This window comes from Leiobunum rupestre, chromosome 3 (assembly GCF_980474605.1).
Source record: "Leiobunum rupestre chromosome 3, qqLeiRupe1.1.hap1, whole genome shotgun sequence".
NCBI lineage: Eukaryota > Metazoa > Arthropoda > Arachnida > Opiliones > Sclerosomatidae > Leiobunum > Leiobunum rupestre.
Genome location: NC_143386.1, coordinates 70,476,209 through 70,492,788, shown reverse-complemented (window position 1 = coordinate 70,492,788; position 16,580 = coordinate 70,476,209). Strand labels below are relative to the sequence as shown.

Below are 16,580 nucleotides of genomic sequence, written 5' to 3'. Positions count from 1 at the left end.
AGGCTAGGCTAATACCCAAGGCACCACCTAGCACCTCAGGCCTAAGTCAATAGGGTTACAATGCGTAGGAGAGTGGTGGCAAACCCTTCATGCCACGCGAGCCAACACCTCCCTACACTCACTATTACAGTTAATCTCAACAAGTTCTTATGGAAGGGGAAACCGAAAATATTGGGGGAGAGAACTTGATAACTCAACGCAGAAGGAGTTGTTCCGAGTTTTCACCCAGTGCCACAAGCGGGCATCGAACCCGACTCCTCTTGCTGCGAGACGAAAGTGCTAACCACTCCGCCACCCTACATTCATAATAATAATAATGTCTTTATTGCCTTGGCCATAAGGATATCTCATAAGATGACTACTTCTCACTAAGACACATATTTATATACTTCTGCTACCAGTAATTGTTTCGGCTAATGGAAGATAATTTTAACCTGATGAAAGGTTTCCGTACTTATGTGGTCTACACGGTCTTCCTACGCGCGTTCTATCAAAGATCCTTGGTTCTATTAGAGTAGACAGAAGTAATCTTCCAATAGACCATTCTATAAAATACTACTTAAGTGGTTATTTACTTTTGTGTATAGAGAGGCAGAAGGTTAATTGGCCCGATTTTTTCATCTAATGTAGTCCACATTTTTACTGGTTCGCAGTGGCGTAGCTGATGGTCCGCAGGGCCTGCGGTGCGGGGGGGCCTCGAGCTTTAAGGGGGGCCAGGAGCTTCGGGGGGGCCCCGCTAACCATAAAACAATTTAAAAGGGGGGCCTCATAGAGATTTTTGCGGGGGGGGGGCCTCTGAGTTATCAGCTACGCCACTGCTGGTTCGTGGTGAAACAAACCGTTAGTGGAGATTTTTGAATAGAATAAAGGTACAGTGGCATACTTATGAGTAATTATGTTACATATGGTTGTAGTTTATACAAAACAATATATATAGGTAACTAATTATATCTCATTAATTTTGTAAATAGATCAGTTATGGACTTACTATAGTTTGAAATATACTATCTTCACGTAAGCTACCTTAGCTATATTTTGAAAATTCAGAATATACCAGTCAAATAGGAATGTTCGTAAGCAGAATTTTTAAAACCAAAGAATAAATAAGTTTACAAGTCCTAATGAAGTAGCGCTGTGTTGTCATTGTGAAAGTGTTTGGCCTGTTCCCTGTTTAGCTAGGAATTTACCGTAGGTAGTTGACTATTTAATATGCGAGAGTCGTCACAGGCAAACTAACGGGAAGGGGGAGGTTAGTAGAGACGCAAAACGGGCCCTAGTCCCTGAATCAGCGTTTGGCTTTTTCAGCGGCTTCAGTGTATTAGTCACTCGAGGGGGGTTGGGTTGCGCGACGGGGGGATTTGTTCCGTTATAACGGAGGAGGGCTTCCCCGGGCTGAATAATACTTCGGGAGGGGTGAGCACCCGGCGCACTTACGTGTAAAAAGGTGGCCAGACTGAAAGCTCGCGATTTGAAACGCAGTCCACTATTTACTCTGCCGGCGTTGAAGTTCGGGTATTTCGTATTAGACATTATGGTCAATAGAGACAGTTTTCAAGTAAGTTGTCTTGGTTATTGTGATCTAATATTTTTATAAATAGTATATTTCAAAAAGCAATGTTTGTAAGTACTTAGAAATAACGTTTTGGAAGTCGAGGGAATTTGCAACCCTGATTTTATTCATGTCATATTCATATGTTAACCATTTTAACTAGTTAAGTAATCAGGTGTATAAATCATTGGTAATCAGTCACGAGAATTTACTTAAAAATAATCACTGAAAATCACCGAAAATATATGAGATATCACTGATTATTTTACGAAAATCAATGATTTGGAGAATGCATAAATTAATTTATATTCAGCTATAATGTATGCAAATTTATTTATGTAATTATATTACTTGAAATTCGAGCGGAAGGTTTCAGATAATTATGTTTAAATTAAATAAAAATTAAAAATATAATACAATAACGAAATTTTCTTGTGCACAAGCTATAAGCACAAGGAAATTAACACTTTTTTTTAAAATTTATTTAATTTTATAGCGTTAAACGATAATTTGAACAAATATTGTTAAGTACTTTCAGAAGTAGATAATATCCCACTCTATATCACTATACGTTTCAAAAGATAAATTTATATTAATGCGTCATTAATTAATTAACTAAAATTATTTCTTCGGGGAAAATATAATTTATAAATACCGCAAGTAAATTTTCGAGCTTGCTAGGTGGTCTGTGGTTAGTCTAATTCAAATGCATCGAATCCGTGAATTGTGGGAAATTGTACTGGGTTGATTTAGATCATCATGAAAGTAGAGATGACCATTCTCAAGATCACCCTAATTATTGTAGTTTTTTATTATAGGATTATAGTATATTGTCTAGATAAACATTTTGAAGGTCGAGATAACCATTCTCAAGGTCAAGATCAGCTTAATTGTGGTAGTTATTTTTTTCTTATAAGATTTTAGTAATTTTATAAACATTTTCAAGGTTGTGATGACCATTCTCAAGGTCAAGATAGACCTAATTATTGTAGTTATTTTTTCTGTTAAGATTTTAGTAATGTTCTACATAAATATTTTCAAGGTCGCGATTGCCATTCTCAAGGTCAAGATTGTTCTAATACTTATGTTTTATCAATATAAGATTTTAGTCATTTTCTAGATAAATATTTGAAGGTCAAGATCACCATTGTAGTTATGATTGTTGTATATTTTCGAGGTGAAACGTTTTCAAGGTCAAGATCACCATTTATTAGAGTTCCGGCATTTGACGCATCTGAAATTCGTAAAATATTGCATACGGCTCAGGCGAGACTTTTGACTAATCAGTTTTAATTTTGAAATTTACTAATTAATAATAATTAGGCCGAATAAGAGTTGGTCTTTTTTGTAAGCATTTTAAATTTCGCTAACAATTTAAATGGTAAAGTATAATCAGGGTGGGCCGAGGCCACGTACTATAAAAAAAAATTTGCGGGCCCGAAAAGAGCCGTTTTTACTGGAGATAATTATGACTTCAAAGTGTGGCCTACTAGCTCCTGGAAGTAGGCTGCAACAAGCGCCAAACCAAGCAGCAGGGAAATGCGAACATTAAGGTTTGGGTTCGTGTGATCGAGCGTAAAATAGTAAACTTAAACAGTATTGAAAGTCCCTGCTGCTTGGTTTTGCCGCACTCGAACCGCTGGGGCTGGGCCGACTTTTTCCCAAATTTCTCTGTCCGTGGACGTAAAGTATAACGACTCTGTTGAGGGCCCCAGAATTAGTTTTCCGGGGAACCCTGGCCAGTTTATCCGCAGTCCGAACTGTTAGATAAATTGCGTTAAAATATAGTTATTTTTAAGCGCCTCTTCGGATTAAATCCATTTAATGAGACGACTGATAAAAAATAGCCCAATTACCGCGATCGGGTGAACTCCAGGAGCCAACCGAGGTAGCTTCTTATCTCGGGGCCGCTCCCCCTCAAAGAGCTTTTTAATTAAAACGGGACAATACCGGAGAGATTGAGAAGCCCCCCGCGAAGGAGATTAAAAAAGACTTTGGTTTTTCCTTCCCCGTCGAGACCAAAAGAAAACTTTGTTCTTCTTTGGGAGACAATTAACTCGAGGAGTTCGCGAGGTGTTGCAAATATATATTTTAGACTTTTTACCGGCGGCTATTTGCGGTTGCTGTTGCCGATTACTCAAGACAAACGGTGATTGCCAACAAGACCCGTCAAGAGAATAGGCTATACTATACTAACTAACTTGTTAAAATGGGAAAACAAAATCACGTGACTACCTTTTCACAGTCAACTCCAATTCAGTGACTCGGGTAAATAGTTGGCAGTGCGATATTAAAGAAAAAAAATATTCCTTCTAGATACTGCAGACAGCTAATTAACTTACACTTTTCTACTACAAAATGTTTTAAATAATAAAAATAATTAGATAATTTAGACGAATCGATCAAAATTTAAACCATCATTAGCGAAATAAAATGAATAATAGTTCGTATTTCTTAGGATAGATGGCGCTGCAGTTCTCCATAGAGTCAGGTGACTACCATCTTTTCAGTCCCCCTGGACTTTATAGTTTCGCCTATTCCCGGGGCCCGTGTTTAAAAAAAAAATTTAAAAGCAACAAACACAAGGAGAACGCAGCTAGCCTTTACACACGCTAACGCAGTGTTATGTTCAAATTTCATTGGACGAACCTTCAAGCGGAACGTTTTACGGAAAGGGGGAAGACAATTTCTGAATTTCCCCCTTCCGACGGCAGCAGGCGCTAAAGTGTCTAACCAATGAAAAATATACGCAAGAAAATGCACGACTTTTGACGGGTTGCGTTCTCCTTGTGTGGGGTGCTGTGTTTGTTGCGAAAAAACCGGAAAAACGCTCTAGCCGGCGTGGCAGGAATTTCGTGAAATTACTTTCTACAACCATTGCTAGGCGGACATAGGGAGGGGAAATGTTTTATCGCGAAGGCTAACTACATTGAAAAGGCGCCATTTTGAAGGTCCATTTACTATTGTTCGTCACTGCTACAAAGAAATATAATTAGGTGCTCAAATTTAAGGGGTAACTATAATGTATTAATAGTGCTTTGTGTGTACGATTAAATTGTACCAGAAGTATATAATATACCCGAAAAAAGTAACCCTTTAGGTTATAGACGGATACATAGTTGTATGTATAGGGCGATTTTTTTAAAAAATCTAAAAATATTAATTTGGCCATATTTATTTTTAGGCCAATTTTTTTAATTTCCTTCCCGGTAAAACGTTTAAACTGGCGCCATACAAACGGTAATAGCGAAACTCTAAATGTTTGTTTCCCTGTAAGTGCTCGGTTATTTCAGTCTGCACGCAATCCTACACGTTATACCAGAAGTTTATAAGATTTCTCTTACGAGATAAGTATTCATCGCCTTATAACTGTTGATGTTGATGTTATATTACCGGGCTTCCGCCGTTACCTTACCGGGCTTCCGCCGTTACCTTACCGGGCTTCCGTCGTTACCTTACCGGACTTCCGTCGTTACCTTACCGGACTTCCGCCGTTACCTTACCGGACTTCCGCCGTTACCTTACCGGACTTCCGCCGTTACCTTACCGGGCTTCCGTCGTTACCTTACCGGGCTTCCGTCGTTACCTTACCGGACTTCCGTCGTTACCTTACCGGACTTCCGCCGTTACCTTACCGGGCTTCCGTCGTTACCTTACCGGGCTTCCGTCGTTACCTTACCGGGCTTCCGTCGTTACCTTACCGGGCTTCCGTCGTTACCTTACCGGGCTTCCGTCGTTACCTTACCGGGCTTCCGTCGTTACCTTACCGGGCTTCCGTCGTTACCTTACCGGGCTTCCGTCGTTACCATACCAGACTACCGCTGATTTTTCGAAATGATTTTCTTCATATAGCGCCTAGATGGATACTTCTCTAGTAATATATATCTTATATACTTCTGGTTATACATACTATTGAAACAAATACTTTTGTGGCTATGAAAGAAATTCGCCTGACGATTTAAAACGTATAAATGACATGAACCATATTTGTAGTAGTATAGATAGATTTATTCAAAATCTCGAAATCCAACAAGAAATTTTGAAATCTAACATCCGATACACATTTTTGGTGAATGTCCGACTCCTCGGTTAATTTAAATGTTTAATTTGTGGGTATTTCAGTCGCCCTGCCCAAATGGTTCCAATATTGTCCGCTCCCTCCTATGGCTTTTGCCTTTCGCGGTGCTGCTAAGTGGTTTGTCGCGGTGGCTGGGCTGTGTCGTAAAGAACGCGTTGGAAGTTTTAAAAGAGGCAAAAGTTGAATATTCATGACTTAAAAGGGAATATAACCCGCAAAGCAATCTTTATGGAAGACCCCTTCAATTTTTCAAATTTCGCTGTACAGTGGCGCCAAACATTTTTAAAGCGAAAGGCAAGAGCGGCCAGAGCTGCAAGCGTTGGTGTTCCACACCAAATACCTGAGGTTATATTCCCTTTAAAGAAATTCGTGACCTCTGAAATCACCCTCGATTTCTAAAATCCCGAAATCTGGACGAAAATCATTTCTAAAATCCCGAAATCTGGGCGAAAATCATTTCTAAAATCTCGAAATCAGCCTAAACAAGACTTACGACGGTCAGAATACACACAATCCTTCTAACGTGTTAAGTTTGTTTGAGCAACCTGCAACGCCGGTATCACAACCAAAATATATCCACGGTCACACATATATACAAATTTACACTTATTTGTTACTTCTAGTCATACTTTGAAAGCATCGAAGATTCCTTCGATCAGTGTCACACTAATTACTTCTGGTCATACGCTGAAGACTAGGTAGATCAGTGTCATACTTAATTGTTTCTTCTGGTCATGCGTTGAAAGCGCGGCTCACTCTGAACGGCCTTGAAAAACGCTAGAGGGAAACGGGCGCGCAGACCTCTATAAACACGCGGATTTACAATGTTGGAAATTGTGGGGGTCCGTATACGCTGCCCAAAAAACCTTACTTAGAATTAAATTTAAGGAACGTTTTTGCAATTCTAGGTTATATGTAAACCACAGCTATTCAAAAATATAACTTTCATGAAAATCGGACTTAAATTAAGGAACTGTATGTAGATTTTTAGGCGAAAATATAAAAACACGAAAATTGGGTACCCATAAATTACCATGAAAACTATACTTAAATTTAATATTTACTGATATAACCGAAGTTGTAGGTCCGCTGACCTATCCAATAAATGTTTTTTTTTTAACGTTATCGGACTTAATGTTAATGAAAATATCTACCACATAAAACGAAATCACCGAAAATAGTAAATTGGAAAAATTCCCAACTTCTTGGGCTCCGATTTGAAAACTTTGTGAAAGGCTATCAATGGCAATGTATGTACATTCGAACGAGATATCATTGACTCTTCTAGTTATAACCGTTGAAGAGGTATGCGCGACACGGCGCCATCGGCATCGGCGGCAACGGCTACACTGTACGTGAGACTAATACACACAAATCCTTAGGATTGTGTGTAAAAAACAAGAAATCAACACGAAAATCGCGCTCTGAAATTTCACAATCAGTTTCTGATTTCTAAAATCACTTTTAGATTCAAAATCCCGTAAAATTTACAAGTCCCTTATTTTCAGAATTCATTCTTGCTACGAAAATTTGAGTAATTATAGATAATCATTTTTATGGCGTTAGAAATTATATTCCCTTTAAGAGTAAATCTTGTGAATATCAACATTTTTGGATCAATTTTCATTCCGTTTGGTTTTCTATGAAATGTATTCTCGAATTGGCTCAGAGCAAATTTTTTCTAAACTTTTAATCATCTTAAAAGCATACAGTCTGACCATTTTGAAATAATTCCTTTACGATAATGATTTAATAAGTATTATACAGGGTGTTTGAAAATGTTATGCAAATTTTTTAAAGAATTGTAGGGGGTGAGTTGAGAAGTATGCCTGTTTTTTTCCCCATTTTCGTACGATGAGTTAAAAGAGCGCCAGAGAGCTTCAAAGTGTGGCCTACTAGCCCCTGGAAGTAGGCTGCAACAAGCGCAAAACCAAGCAGCAGGGAAATGCGAACATTAAGGTTTGGGTTCGTGTGATAGGTCAAAAAGATCGAGCGTAAAATAGTAAACTTAAACAGTATTGAAAGTCCCAGCTGCTTGGTTTTGCAACTAAAGGCCTTTTCACTCGAGCCAACTTTTTGATCCAACTAGATGAGTCAACTTGAGTTGAGTAAACTAGTTGGTTCGTGTGAATAAAAGTTCGATGAGTTGATCCACCAAAAAAGTACGCCAGAAAAAAATGGATCACTGATCCATTTTTGCTGACTTAGCATTTTGATTTGAAAAGTTGGCTCGTGTGAAAAGACCTTTACAGGCATACTTCTCAACTCACCCCCTACAACTCCTTAACATTTTTGCATTAACTTTTGAAACACCCTGTATAATCAGTTCAAAGCGCAATTAAAACCCAAAATATTTAAAACTCACGTTTTAAGTCATATTTTATCCTTCGTTCTTGATGTTTTGAAACGTGCAAAATCTTACTCGCCTCTGGTCGGAGACAATTTATTTGAACCTATTTCTAGTCAATACAGCACTAAGAAGACGACCCGAGGTGATAATCACCGATTTTGTTCAAACTCGGGTATAGTGTACACCTCCATGTAACTTGAAAAACCTGCAAGGGAGAAGTTGCGACGGGCTTTCGTTTTGCCATGGCAACCGAAAACGTTTTTGACAACATGATTTGGGATTTTTCCATTGAAAATAACATGGGAATCTGAAGGATTTTAAGGGTCCCCCCTGTGAAGCCTTTTAAAAAATGAAAAATTTTGAAAATTTCAAAACCGTTAAAAATACATTTAAATTGATTTTACAAATTAAATTTAATGTCAAAAACGTTTTCGGTTGCCATGGCAAAACGAAAGCCCGTCGCAACTTTTCCCTTACGGGTTTTTCAAGTTACACGGAGGTGTACATTATACCCGACTTTGAACAAAATCGGTGATTATCACCTCGGGTCGTCTCCTTGCAGAGAGTCTTAACCCCATCTGGTGACAGAAAACGTTTCAAAACATTTGTAGGGTTGCACCTCAATGTTTACAAATTTCTGGTCCAGGTAAAATCGACCATTTAGACTTTTATTAGTAGAAGCGAATGGGGTAGTTTAGCTTCTAAGACCATCTACTTGTATATAATTGGGTTTTGTTGGATTCTCGAAAAGCTTCAAGCGACGTATCTGCCTTGAAAATCTGGCGTATATTTTAAAAATCACATAGACATTCGAACCCTACTGAAACTGTTCGGTAAATCTGCCAACTCAGGTCTTAATCTGGCATTTTAAAAAAGGGGGGTACAACTCTTTACCCCCCAACGCTCTCAATAGAATTGGAACGGGGGTTGCCATAGGAACCGCTGACGTCGTTCGGCGTTTACTTATTCCCGTCTCTTCCCCGATCGAATAGATGGCGATAGGAGCGTCACCAGGAGACGGGTACAGCGAGTGCGTCAATAATCCGTTAGATGGCGTTATTTAATCTCCCTATTAGTCAGGCTTGCCGCTAATTCTACCAGGAATCTATACTCGGGGTGTTGATTCCTCAATGTACAGAATACCGTCAAACGCGCTCTACGAAAATATTTAAAATCGAGAAGGCTAATTTTGAAGCCAGGCCATGCAGCTTTATTTTCCACATTTAAGAAACCAGGAATCCATACCTTTACTTGTAATGCCATAAGTTAATGATACCTCTAAGTAGACAAATGGCTATGCTGCCTATGGCGGATATGCTTGTCCAAATCGACCTATGTCTCTCCGTAGTGCGTATCAAAGTAGCCTTAACATACACTTGGAACTTCTTAAGCTGACGTTTCTTTAATCCCGTTTGGTGCCAGGCTAGCTTGAACTTCCCCAAAAGAGATAAATTTCGGTATTCCCTTAGAAAATTCGTTCCCCTTAGAAAATTCGATCCCCTCACAGAGGCAAAAGAACGTTTTTTTTGCTTTTGGTTTATTTCTCTCAGCCCAATATAGTTTCATTCTCGACCGCACAGCGGCGCTGGGTCCGAGATATTTTTCAAGTCTTTCATTTTCGCGGGAATCGGAGAGACAAGATTTGACATCACATTTTCTGGACAAAGATTCCACCTTGAAAGGGCTTATTTGTCTACTTAGAGGTATCATTAACTTATGGTAATGCTTATCCTGGCGTATCGCGTATGGTAAGATCACACATGACGGCTTTGAAAAAATCCCCTGTGCGTGCGCTCCCCTCTCACGTTGTTTGTTAGTGACGTCAAAAAACCGTCGACCACATCGAGACGAAAATCGTCCGCGATAAGCATTCCAAGTAGAGGTATGGATTCCTGACGAAACTGATTTGCGTTATCTTCAGCAGGGCAGGGGTGTTCAAAGGAGGCTATGCCGGCTTTTGAGAAACTGACTAGAGATCAACAGGGGTCTCCAAACTCTAAATAGGGCTATGTTGACCTTGAAAGTGGCTATGTTAACCTTGAAAGCTGTGATGTTGAAATTCTAGAGTTTAATCTAAAGAAAAATTACAAGGATAATACATAAAGATAACATAGCACTACTTCAATAGGACTCGCAAACTTATTTATTCTTTAGTTTTAAAAATTCTACTTATGCTCATTTCTATTTGACTGGTATATTCTGAAGCGTCACCCATAAAGTGGATTTTCAAAATATAGCTAAGGTAGCTTACGTGAAGATAGTATATTTCAAACTATAGTAAGTCCATAACTGAACTATTTACAAAATTAATGAGAAATAGTTAATTACCTTTTTATAACGGTTTGTATTAAACTATAACCGTTAAATGAGTAGGATTTTGATCAAAAATCCACTATTTATCCAGACAATTAGGTTAGCAGGTTTGCCAGATAATCCTATTTTGAGCCTCCCTGGTTCACGAAAAATCAGGCCAAACCTGCCTCTCTACACACAAAAGTAAATAACCACATAAGTAGTATTTTATAGAACGGTCTATTAAGTAAATAAAATAAAGCCTTCAAAATGGCGATTCATATTTTGTGGTCTGAATTTTGGTCTAATCAGAAAAGACTAGAGTAAATATAGATTGGTTAACTATGCAACATACTATAAGTCTATAATTACGTTCCGTAAATGTGTCTGTCGAAATAATGGCTGAAAGTTATGTGTTTAGTGACGTAGAATTGATATTATGTCCTAAACGACATGCCTCTTTAACCAGTAAAATACGTAACCTTTAAAAACAAAATTATGATTCGTGGGTTCACTATGATGCAACGAGAGCCAATTAGGCCTAATGCCGTAGTCTTAATTAGACCTAAAATGGGTGAGCATCGTCGAAATTGCTCCCATTAAAAACCTAACACGAGGAAGGCAGGTAACTGATACACTTTTGCGAATGATAATTATGAAGTTATGAACCTGCTAATGATGTAAGCTAACAGCTTAATTTAAATATTGTAGCTTTAAAATTTAGAAGTTTAATTTTAACGCTTAGAGAAGCGAGATTAGCTGCCTTTAGCCAATTCAGGTTCGTCGTTACTCATCCTATATGTACTCTGACCAAGGCAGTTTGTCCATTACTATTAAACGGTCCAAAGCTAATTATCCGAAATCTGTGTTTGCAACGTATTTGAACGTCAGGGTCGGATTAACACTATCGGGGGCCCTGTGCGAAGTAGAATTTGGGGCCCCTAAACAATTTCAGACATGCCTTAATACGGTCCGGAGGGTAGTGCTGGCAACGGCCAACTGGTCAGGTTTTTCTGGTCGTATTTTTCAGATATCTGAAAATAATCAGTTAGTTAGATCAGGTTTATCTTTTGTATTCCCCAACTTAGCCATTTTTTTTTCAAATTGTAAGTAATTCATTATCTCAAGTAATGGATCTGAACTGGTCTGTTATAATGGTTTGAGTCTATTTGATCGATTCCCAAATGATCGAACGGGTCCCATTTGATCGAATGGCATTTGATTGAACGAAATTTGATCGAAAGCTACTGTAGGGTAAAACTACTAGTTTTTGGGAGTAAATCGAAAAGGCAACGGTGCATACGCGCCTACGGCGCGCGTACATCAACCTAACCTAACCTGACCCTATTTATATATATCAAAAACAACGGGCCGTTATCGTCGATGTCATAAAAAATTCCATCATATAGTGTATAAAGTAAAAATCTCTTCATCTTTGTGGCTTAATACAGTTAAAGTCATGAATTATTCCATCATTATTCCTTCTGCACTTAAGAATGAATTATTCCATCATTATTCCTTCTGCACTTAAGCAATGAATTATTCCATCATTATTCCTTCTGCACTTCATATTGACATTCGGTAAAATAAAAACATACCAACTGGTACTATAAATACTTTTGAATTCGATCAAATGGAATTTCGATCAATTGCAACGTATAATGATCGACTGTCGATCACATATTTTTCGATCAAATGGACTAACACCGTTATAATGAATCTCCTCGGATTCAGTTAGCGTATACGTTAATTACGTTTCTTGTGAAAAGAAAATCAAAATAAACAGAAATGACAACTTCGAAAAGCTTTTAAACAGTGGATATTAGAGCTGTGCGATTAGTAGTTTTAGGCAATCGAGTCGGTTATCGAGTATCAAATTGTTTTCATCCAGAATTCGAGTCGAGTAATATTGAAGTCGTGTCGAGTAATCGAGTACTTGATTAAGGGGAAACTTTCTCATATTCGAGTCGAGTAACTAAAAAAAACCTAATATTTTTAACGAGTCGGGTTATCGAGTACTCGATTAGGATCTGGTTTTATTCAAGAAATTATTAAATTAAATTTAAAAGGAGTATAAAGTCACTTTCCAGGCTGAAAAATATTCCTTTAATTTAAATGAACCACAGTTTCCACAACTTTGTAGGTACCGTTTATTGTCCCCCAAAACGTTGTACCCCTCTTTAAACTTTGAAGCAACGAGGATGGAAAAAACAAATACTCGACGAGTTTAGAGAGCAGCTTATTCGAGTAATGTTAAGTTAAAAGGAACCACCTATGGACTGCATTGTAAAGGATGATAAAATTAGCGAATAAATAGATTAGTCCATTATGAAAAAGGATAATAAAACTAAACCCTAAACAAATTCGAGTAATCGGGTACCCGAATATGCAATTTTTTGGTACTCGGTAATCGACGAGTATTCTCCAATTACTTATTCGAGGTCGAGTACTCGACCGTAAAAATTGCCGATTACTCGATGATGTTCGATATGATATCTGATCATTCGCAGTTAAAAATATATCCCCGCCACATTTTTAGTTCGAATGACTGTCGTCAAACCTAATTTGATTAAGAAACCGATAAATTAAAGTTTTAAAACAAGAACACGCTGATTACAGGAATAATATCCAATTTCAATCTACTTCTGTTTCGAATTTAAGTGGAAAGTTTCCATAATAATAGACCACCTCTCTAAACCTTGTAAGCGAAACTTGTAGGAGTGTAAACGAAGCTTTGTTCTGTACAATCTACACCAGTACAAGTTCCACCTACACGTTTTCATCGGGTCGATCTCTAAGGCAATGAATTAATTAACAAATGAAACTATTTTGAAGTTTTCCTTTGAAAAATCAAAAAATGTTTCGATTGGCAATTCCAGCCAAAACAACTGGGAAAATGAAACCCATATTCAATTTAAACTCTCCAACGCCAATTCCCTTCAAAAAGGAATCACTGAATTTCTAATCTAATGATCGCATTTTCAAGGTCGAGATTGACCTTTTTTTGGTAGTTATTTTTCATTATACAGGGTGTTTCAAAAGGTTATGACGACAAACTTTAAGGAGTTAAAGGAGGGGAGTTGAGAAGTATGCCTGTTATTTCCCATTTTCCTACGATGAGTTAAAAGAGCTCCAGAGAGCTTCAAAGTGTGGCCTACTAGCCCCTGGAAGTAGGCTGCAACAAGCGCCAAACCAAGCAGCAGGGAAATGCGAACATTAAGGTTTGGGTTCGTGTGATAGGTCGAAAAGGACCAATCGGGGTAACCAGCGTAAAAAAGTAAACTTAGACAGTGTTTAAAGTCCCTGCTGCTTGGTTTTGCGCTTGTTGCAGCCTACTTCCAGGGGCTAGCAGGCCACACTTTGAAGCTCTCTGGTGCTCTTTTCACTTATCGTAGGCAAATGGGAAATAACAGGTATACTTCTCAACTCACGCCCTACAACTCCTTAAATTTTTTTCACATAATTTGAAACACCCTGTATATTATAAGATATTAGAATATTTTAGAAATTTAAATTTTTAATTGAAAATCAAGATCCCCTTGATGATAGTAGTTATTTTTATTATAAGATTTTAGTATATCACCTAAAATAATATTAAAACAAGTTAGTTAAGCTACATTTTGACCCAAAAGACGGGACATAACACCCCTCGCGTTGATTGCCTCGTTGGTAAATTTGGCAATGACTTAAATTATAGCCCTTTTTTACAATATATTTTATATGGGATATATAATTTAGGTTTAAGTCCACTAACAAGGAGACGACCCGAGGTGTAACACACCGATTTGGTTCAAACTCGGGGGTTTGGTAGACCTTCATGTTACTTGAAACACCCTATGTCTCCATAGGCAACCGTTTTGCCATGGCAACCAAAAATGTTTTTGACAACACATATAGGAAATTTTCCCATTGAATATAACATGGGAATCTGACCAATTTTAAGGGTACCCTCTGTAAAAATTTTAATCAATTTCGAACTTTTGTATTATTTTTTTTACTAATATTTTCTATTTTTAGCATTTTAAATTTTTAAAATTTTTTTACACGGGGTTCCCTTAAAATTGATCAGATTCCCATGTTATATTCAATGGGAAAATTTCCATTTTGTGTTGTCAAAAACATTTTTGGTTGCCATGGCAAAACGGTTGCCTATGGAGACATTTCCCTTTAGTGTTTTACAAGTGACATGAAGGTCTACCAAACCCCCGAGTTTGAACCAAATCGGTGTGTTACACCTCGGGTCGTCTCCTTGTAAGTAGAGTGTAAGTTGTCGAATTATAATACTCTACAATGGCTCTCTGACGACGTTATCATTTGGCTATTTTGAATTTTAACTTCCTTTGCTATTAATAGATGGCACCACTCTCTCCAGTAAAGTCGGTTTTTCGAAGAATCGGATAGATTCATGGCCATCTCTAATAACAGGTGCCTTATCAAAATACAGGTGGCAATGATAGAGCCGACAGTTGCTTTAAAGGGAATATAGCCTCTGGTATTTCTGTCGCCTGCCCAAATCGTTCCAATATTGTCCGCTCCGTCCTTTGGCTTTTGACATAGCGGCGCTGCTTAGTGGTTTGTTGCGAAGGTAAACGCTGAAACTGCTCTGCGGTTTCGTAAAAAAGGAGTTGGAGGTTAAAAAGCATTCCGCTCGAAAGTAATGAACCATCGGGTAATGAGATTGAATATTCATGATGTTAAAGAAATTCACGCGTCGAACAAGCTTTGGCGCAATATAATTTATTCATTTTTTCATGATGTCATTTTGGAGTGGTTTTTCTATTTCCGACTTTGCTCGCGCCCAAATGGTGCTAGCGCATAATTTTACACTGCATATCATTTTCGTGAAGTTTGCTTAAAAGCCCCCCCAGTTGGTTATCTACATAAAATAGAAACAAAATTGCTGTCGAGTGAAAACGGCCAGAAACGTTTGATCGGGACTGTACCGTTGGGTTTACGGATTTGGTTCAAATTCAAAAGTTGTTGCTCGCCATATTATTAGTTCAAATAACTTTGATTAAACCAAATTTGATCCATCAGAAGTTGAAGGTTAATGAATTGAACCTGATTTCTGTAAGATTGGTAGTCATGACAACAATGAAGAAGAATTAATTAACACTATGAACTCCGTCGTTAAACGAGCTAAAGCATGTATCGTAGCCGACTGTGGCATCATTGAACCGTTGTAAACTATGCAGTATTTATTTGATTTAGTCACATTAAAACTAATCAGATTATTTTGTTATCAAATACTGAATTCCTTAAGCTTCAATTTCTCGGCTGCTGATTGGTAAATTTTTATCAAATCGAAGTTATTTGAACTAATAATATGGCGAGCAACAACTTTCGAATGAGGTTCTTGAAATGTTTTTAGACAAAAGGGGGCGCTGCGCAACATTACGGGACTTCACAGCCTTTGATTTAATACGCCGCACGAGACAGCGCGCGCCAAAATATAAAAAAACAACGTCTGCGCTCTAATCACAAAACGTAATCATAGATGGCGTATGCGCAAAATAGTTCCACGAAATATCCAAAGTCGCTACAACGTTAGAATCTCCGCAGTCCGAGGGGTCGGACACTTGCCATTATTTTATACGGGATTTTGGGATTTCGTAGAGATTTTGGCGATTTTATCATTACTTTTTGAAGTGATTTTGGGATTTCAATGTTAATTTACCATAGAGGGAGCTAAAAGATTTTGCAATTTTAGACAAAGTGTACGGGATTTTGGTAAATGTCCGACCCCTCGCCGCAGTCCCTTATTCTCAGATAACTGAATTCATTCTTGCTAATAAAAATATTTCAATAATTAGAAATTATCGTATTTTTTAGTAAAAGGTTTTTATCGCCACCTCGTCTTCTGTACGTGAATATATTTTTTCGGTTTGCGAAGTGGGGGGAATAGTTCCGGAATTAGTCATGGGGGGGGGTTTCTCTCTTAATTCGATCGTAGAAATGGATGATGAAGATTTAAAGGGGGCCCCGGGGTCGGCCATTTTTCAGCGCGCCAAGGCCTAAGAATATCCGGGCGGCGGTTTCGCTTCGGAGCTGCTCGTGGCTGGGGAATAAATTTCTATTACAAGGCTTAACCCGAATTTATTGCGCTCTCTCGCTCATTTCCAACTTTCTCTTTTCCGAGTAGGTACGCGAAGAGAATTCGGCAGGTGAATCATCGTGTCGTTTATTACCTATCGGGCAGCTGCACCTTCGCGCGCAAATAGAAATGGGAGAGGTTTGCATTTCAGACATTTTTCTTTCCCGTGTCATTTTGTCCATTTGCGTTTTAACCAGCTCAGGGAAATCAGGAGAAA

At 38.2% G+C, this 16,580-nt stretch overlaps 1 protein-coding gene across 1 annotated transcript in view; it reads left to right on the top strand.

The window, feature by feature from the left end:
* Positions 1-1,481: 1,481 nt before the first annotated feature.
* Positions 1,482-16,580, top strand: part of Schip1 (Schwannomin interacting protein 1) — a 137,586-nt gene continuing 122,487 nt past the window's right edge. Inside the window, exon 1 of the mRNA XM_090169110.1 lies at positions 1,482-1,555. Coding sequence (XP_090025236.1) covers positions 1,532-1,555 — 24 coding nt within the window. The 5' untranslated portion in view covers positions 1,482-1,531. The remainder of the gene's footprint in view (positions 1,556-16,580) is intronic.